This window comes from Vollenhovia emeryi, unplaced genomic scaffold (assembly GCF_000949405.1).
Source record: "Vollenhovia emeryi isolate VEMERY1.0 unplaced genomic scaffold, V.emery_V1.0 DF939340.1, whole genome shotgun sequence".
Lineage (NCBI taxonomy): Eukaryota > Metazoa > Arthropoda > Insecta > Hymenoptera > Formicidae > Vollenhovia > Vollenhovia emeryi.
The window spans coordinates 25,451-32,513 of record NW_011967026.1 but is presented as its reverse complement, the minus strand read 5'-3'; the positions used below and the strand labels follow the sequence as shown (position 1 = coordinate 32,513).

The 7,063-nt window shown below is 46.4% G+C and overlaps 1 protein-coding gene across 1 annotated transcript in view; it reads left to right on the top strand.

Moving 5' to 3' along the window:
* LOC105558494 (homeobox protein Nkx-6.1-like) overlaps window positions 1–6,756 on the top strand; it is a 54,222-nt gene extending 47,466 nt beyond the window's left edge. The window contains exons 4-5 of the mRNA XM_012006193.1: window positions 4,868–5,015; window positions 6,665–6,756. Of these exons, the coding sequence (XP_011861583.1) occupies window positions 4,868–5,015; window positions 6,665–6,756 (240 nt within the window). The remainder of the gene's footprint in view (window positions 1–4,867; window positions 5,016–6,664) is intronic.
* Window positions 6,757–7,063: the final 307 nt, after the last annotated feature.

The window sequence follows — 7,063 nt, the reverse complement described above, 5'->3', positions numbered from 1 at the left end:
TCTCGTAATCTCTGTGCCACCCCCTTACTCCCGTCTCTCTCCCGACGGAATATCCCACCTTGTCAGTCGTTTCTCTCTTTCTATTTTCTCCCCCTCCCCCGATTTCCAGCTGCACCTAGGTTTTGCGTTAATTTACACTCCTTGCCTCTTTTCCGGCCGTCCTGTCTCCTCTCGCAACGTCCGTCTTTGACGTTCTTTCTCCCCCCGTCGCGTTTTACCTTCCTGGTATCCGTGTCTATCTCTCTACCGGCTTCCCCCGCTCTTTTTATTATCGCTGTACAGTTATATCTTCAAACCGGACACTCAAAGAAAGACTATTAAAGATTACACCCACAGAAAAAATTTCCGGATCCGATGCTATTACGCTTCAATGTATCATAAAATAGGATCGAATAGCGCCAGTCATATTTATTATAGAGAAAGGAATATTTTAGTAATTCTAAAATCTAGAATAAAACGATAGTAAGTATCGTCTTTTGTCGAATAACGTGATACCAATTTCGTCCGCTGTAAGTTGGAGGGAAAATTTGTTCTAAACGCAAGAATATATAAACTTACATTTATACAAGTTACTCTTGTCTAACTATAGCAAGTCAATCTTTTTTAATTCGATAGAGGAGAATAAGAATTATTGATTTAATTTTGATATTTTCTTATTTTTATACTAAACGAGATTGTGAGAAATATAAATGCGTCAAGAATATTTTTTGTCTCGGTAACAGAAATCCTTTCTGAGGGTGTGCTTTCTGATCCTTGTGTCTCGAGGAGAAATGTTTTTAACTAACAAACTCTTAAAAAGCTGCCACCTAATGAGACAATTTTATTCTAAAGAGAGTTGTAACAGGAAAAATCGTACAAAGAACGTTCTGAAAGCCGTTTCCCCGCAAACATGTTAAAAAGTCATTCCGGTCGTCATTAGAGTGCACAAAGACAACTAAAATACGATAAAAATAAAGTATATTTTTAGAACGACTTCATCGTGTACACTCCGATAGTTAGATCACAGAGATAAGCTCTATGCACTTGGACCGCAGCACTTATCTAGATAATTAGATCCGCGTTGGTCTTATCACAATTTTGAGATGTTACCAGCGCGAATTTCCCCCCCTTCCCTCCCTCCCGCCCCTCCCCCAGGTCCAATCGAGGGTGAGAACTGAGTCACACGGCCGTAATCTTTCGCATAATAAATTGTCCCAGCGGCGATATCAACGGCGAGATCAGATGCTATCGGTATTATCTGTTACGGACGAGGGGAGGGAAAGGGTAGGTGGACGACCGCGAAAATCAGTGCCGCTCTCTGCGGGCCCGCCCTAAGGGCTTTACGCGAGTTACAAATGCGGTTTTGTATCTGGCTCTCGACGGGACAAAGTAATGGGCTTAGATAATCCTGATTTAATAAATCGAACAGTTGTGAGGCGACGCTCAGCGTCGATGGCGAGGGGGAGGGAGGGAAGAGCGACGACCGCCGGGTTCCCCGCCCCCGTCCGGCAGCGCGCGCGTGACTAATGCGTTCAAAAACAAGATGGATGGATCCCGGTCGGGACTTTCTTTGCATTTACATTTTCGCACTGCATCAGTCGCGACGATTTAAAGAATAACGATCGGGAAGGCTTTGCGGTTACGTCCCCCAAATCGGTTTTTCATCGTTTCATCGAGAAAGGTCGAGTCGCGCCTGCGAATTGTCGGACCCCCCCCCCCCCCGTTTCTCGTCCACGTTGCCCGCAGAAACTTTCCTCGCCGCGGCAATGACTAATGCGACTCATCGAATGATACAAAAGTTAAAATGTTACTGTCAAACTCTGATTACAAGTATCTCTGGACAGATAAGAAAAAACTACAGGTAATTTGTTGATTGAAGCAACAAACTGGCTGCACATTTTTCGACTATTTTCGCAAACTGTAGCTACTTGATAAAAGTAATTTCGACAAAATGCCTTCGGCGATTAACGAAAGGCCGAACGTTCTTATCACGAAGGGAGGGAACGTGATAAATCCTTATCTGACAAAATTCAACATCCGCGCGCTTCTGGAAAAATAGGACATCGCATTTGAATTTATTAAGGGCTTAACTAAGTGCTTTATCGTCTTTAAAGTTTGTTTTAGCAAAGTAAACAGGGTCGGTACTAATAGAGAGAAACTAGGTCGGCTCGCACGATCCCGAGGGGGAGTTCGGTAAACTTAGCATCAATTTTGATTGTCCTCAGTTTCTCCGATCCATTGAACGATATCTCTGAAATTGCGAATCCTCGCGGACGGAAGGAGCTTGTTTATCACGATCGCGAAATCACAATCGCGTATAGGCAAACCCGCGCTCGAGCATCTCTACCTCTCTGCGAAATGTTTGTGTATCTCGAGTAACGCAATATTACATCACTATTGCCATTCAATAAGTCGGTCAGTCTTGGTAATTTTTAAAAAATCTCTTTTTTTTCTTTTAATTTAAATACTATCTACATTTTATATGTTAAAGAAAGAGAGAGAGAGAGAGAGAGAGAGAGAGAGAGAGAGAGAGAGAGAAGAGGAGATAAAAATTCTTTTAAAAGAATTGCAGAAAAATCTATCGCCAATTAGATAGATTCTTGAAAAATTACAAGTAAAGATTAAGCGAGACTTAACGACAGCCTGAATGCGCCGTCGAATCTTTTCCTCGCGTGTCTCCCATCCTTCAGCTTTCACCGTCTCCTTCCCTCTCTTGCTCCTTCTTTATGAAGACCAAAGCATGAAATACAAATTGGACTTTCGCCGGGCCGAACTGCCTTTTTACGCCCGGCATTTGCCTGCAGTCAATCCCTGCAGATTGTCCATTCCGCCTGCCTCTCCGTTATCTTAATTCCTCGAGTATTTTAATTTTCATCCGAACAACCATTAACTTTTACGGCTGGCCGTTTACTTTTTAATTCGTTTACCGCTTCGCGCCCGCGCCTTGCTCGCCGGGACGCTTATATCTTTAATTTAAGCTCTCGACTTGGCGGCCATTGAACAAGCCTGCGGATTGGGGTTGGATACGGAAGAGCGGCGGTGTGGCGGCAACGGGGTGGCCGGGGGGGCGACGGAGGGCCGGCGGAGGGGACGAGGGTGAGGGCGAAGAGGAAGAGGAGGAGTTTAGCGGGGGCCACACGCCGGCATGGATCGGGGGTGGTTTGTGGGTGCAATCGCGCTACGGTGAAGCTCCCCCGTGCTCCCCTGACACCCGTTACGTTAATTAAATACATTGTTGCGGGGACACAGACTCCTACTGTGTATCTCGAGCTTTATAGGTGCAGAGGGGCACCTTAAGTTAGCGCCGTTTCCGACTCCCACCCCCGCCCTCTCCCCCGCCGGTCCCCCTCCCGCGGGAGGCCAGTCGCCGATGAATTTTCTCCGGGACCTTTGCCCGTTAATTCAAATGTTATAGACGCCCCGGCTAGAGTCGAGGCCGGCGTATTAATCGAAAGAGGTCGAATAGACTCCGCGGCCGGGCGACGTTAAAGACGTCGAGAGGGCCGGCTGTTTCAATAATTCACCGGTCGACTCGCGCCGAAAGGTTTCGCTCCGCGATGGCAGTTCTTACTTCGTGGGTTAACTCGTTCGTTGAACTGACGCGCTTCAGGTTTAGCAGGCCGTCTCATCGTCATTTCTACTCGTTCGGTATTTATAACCGTGAGTAAACGGAGGTGAAATTTGTTTCAAGAGACTGTGGTCGAATCGGACGTCGGAATCTTTTTAACAATCAAACGATCAACGACAATGCCACAAGTCCAAGCAGGATGTAGGTAGCCCAATAATTAAAATCTTATTACGCGAATTCATACACCGTTTTTCCATCTGTCCCGAGCGCCGTTTTCTTTTCGGACATAACACAGTTTCCTGCAGATGGAATCATTATCGTTGGTAAATTCACATATTCAAATCGATAAGCGATTTCTAATTACACTTAAATGCTATATTTAGCATTCAATACCATATCCCCTTCTGCGTACTGTATAGAAATCTTATTTCAAAAAATATTACCTCGGCCGGGGTTCGAACCTGCACCCTCAGAAAGGATTTCTGTTACCGGGACAACAAGAATTCCTGACGCATTTATATCACTCGCAACCTCATTTAGTATAAAAATAAGACAATATCAAAATAAAGTCAATAATTCTTATTCACCTCTATCGAATTAAAAAACATTGACTTACTATATTGAGACAAGAGTAACTTGTCGTTGTTCTTGCATTTAGAATAAATTTTCCCTCCATCTTACAAGGTACAAAGTTGGCACCACGATATTCGACAAAAGACGATTCTAGATTTCAGAAAGAGTAAATATGATTGGCGCTTTATCGATTCTATTTTATGATACATTCAAGTGTAATAGCATTGAATCCGGAATTTTTTTTCTGTGGGTGTGGGATCTCCCTCAATCCGTGACGGGCGTCTTAACCAACTCGACCAACTCTTTTTAATCATCAATTTTTAATAGCATACTCTCTACAAGTCAATCAGTGCATTATCACTGTTTGAATATTTACTGTTTTCAGCGATCCACAGATTGACTCTTGACCTATAACACTGTTTGACTAACAGACAGAGTTGTCGAAAATAATTGCTAAAAAGGATTGGAAATCTTCGATGCGTCTTGTTACGCGTCGAAAAGATTTAAGTACCTACTTTTCACGCGCGACTTCAAGGACGAGTCCTCATGCCTTATCTTACATTTATCGCTTTACACCACTAACATGAAACTGCACCGTGAATATTCAACGATCGCATTTTAAATTATAATTTACGGAGGCCGGCGAAATTAGAGATTGAATCTGGGCTTAACGAATGCATCGGAGAATTGAAGTCGCGATTTAATTATGAGACCTGTTAACACGAGCGTCCGTCTCCCGATTTCCAGGTGTGGTTCCAAAATCGGCGGACGAAGTGGCGGAAGAAGCACGCGGCGGAGATGGCGACGGCGAAGCGGCGGCAGGAGGAGGTCGAAGGCGTCGTCGCCGAGGGTGAGGACGGTTGCAGCGATACCGAGGCCGACGGTGGCGGCGGCGGTGGCGGCGGCGGCGGAGGCGGCGGTGGCGGCGGTGGCGGCGGCGGCGGTGGCGGTGGTGGCGGTGGCGAGACCGCCGCGAAGAGGCTGCGAAGGGAGCTCGAGCAGCAGTACAGGCATTGAGAACCGCCGGGGACGGCGGGGGTTGCCCGGGGACACGCGGGGGCGCGAAAAAAGGGAAAAGAGGGACGTGGAGGAGAAGGATAAGGCGTGGCTCGGGGGCGGCGCGTTCCGGAGGGTTTCTCGCGGCTTGTTCGGAGAACAACGCGCGTGTCGGCTCAGAAATGATCGCGGAACGACTGTACGGCGGCGGCGGCGGCAGCGGAGAGAGAAAGAGAGAGAGGTGGGAGCGTTCGTTACACGATTGTGTGCGTCCGCGTGTCTTTCTTCGTGATTTAGCCGGACGCTTAACGCGACGTCGTGAGTGACGTACGGGATGTTCGGCAAGTCGCGCCGCGTCTTCGTATCGCGGAGGGTGTACGGAGGGCAAGTACGGTTTTAGCATCTTTAATAGAGGGCGCCGCGACATATACTGAGAATTTTGAGGCTCGCGGAGTCGATACTTATTGAGCCACGGGCGGTAACGTCGGATGATCTACGGGGAAAAGCAGGGAGGATTTACTTTCCGAGTCAACTCGGGGGCGGATTTTGGACGCGGCGCGAAATTTTAATCGGAGAGGTTTAATTGCCGTCGCCTTGGTCTTTCGCAAGGAAAACTTAATTTCCCAAGATTATCGAGGGACTTCGCGGCCGAGAGAGACTTTTCGCGCGAGATTTGCGGGGCGTCCGGTATGTCCGACGTTCGCGAAAAACGGAACGTGAATGTTTCTCGAACCAATTTTCACGGTGATTGCCATTAATGTGTGCCGGGTCCCAAACGGGCGTTTCGATTCGCTCCGAGACACCGCGAGTTGCGAAGCGTTGATTTTGTCGATGGCGGATTTGTCGGTGCTCGAGAACCAGCGATATATATTTGAGTGTTAAACGAGACGACGAGCGTTCGAATCGGAATCAGGCGCTGCAGTGTATAGAGCGAGATGCCATCTATTTATTTATTTTGCGACGCGATTAAAAACGTTTCCTATTATTGCGAATATTTATTATTATTTATTCTTGCGAGTATCATTGTGAATATATTAAGTAGCGAAACACTCTCGTGACAAGAGGCTGAGTAGAAATTTCGATGCACAAGAATAAATCTGCCATCCGATAAAACGACAAATGCAGTCCCCCCCCCAATCGAAATTTTGGTACTATTTTGACACTTTTAAGGACAACTTACACCCACTTAGCTGATCTATACACCTACATAGACCAGCTATAACCTACTTTGATTACATTATAATTTTTTTACTCTTCTCCCTTGAATCTTTAATTCTAAAAATTTACTTTAGCTCCTACTTAAAAGATCCTACTTTAATGCTAAATTGGCAGAAATAGAAATTTCCGACACTATCAGTTTTTAAGTAGGAGTAAATTTTGTACTTGCAGTTTGACCTCTTTTACTGTCTTAGGTCCTGCTATATAATAGATTTAAAGGTTCAACATAGAGTCAAAATTTCGACTCGGGCCATTGTCAAACACTGATTTCTATGATAATTCGAGAGCATCGATAAAGACTACCGATTCATCGTTGATCTCGAAATGCAGAGTCCAATCGCTCGATCAAATTGAGCGCGCTTATCGATCCGGAGGCTTCGATTGATCTCGCGGGCGGTCGCGATACCAATTTATTGTCATAAAGCGAACTACAGTAACATTTGCCACTCTCTATCTTGCTCCGAGAAATAAATACGAATCCAGGGTGCCGCGATTGCTTTTAACGCCAGCAGAGTCAGCCGTCGAGCAACATATTAAACGTCCGCATTTACGTTCAAATTTACGCCTTTCCAAACGGGACCGAAGTGGCGTACGCGATCGAACGCTATTTTGAACAACCGTTGGAACGCCGCGTCGACGAACGCCCGAGAGAATCGGAATCTCGCGCGTGATTAACTGCCGATCGAAAATCGGTTTGGCGGGCGCCGGCAGCCGCGTGTTGACCGCTCG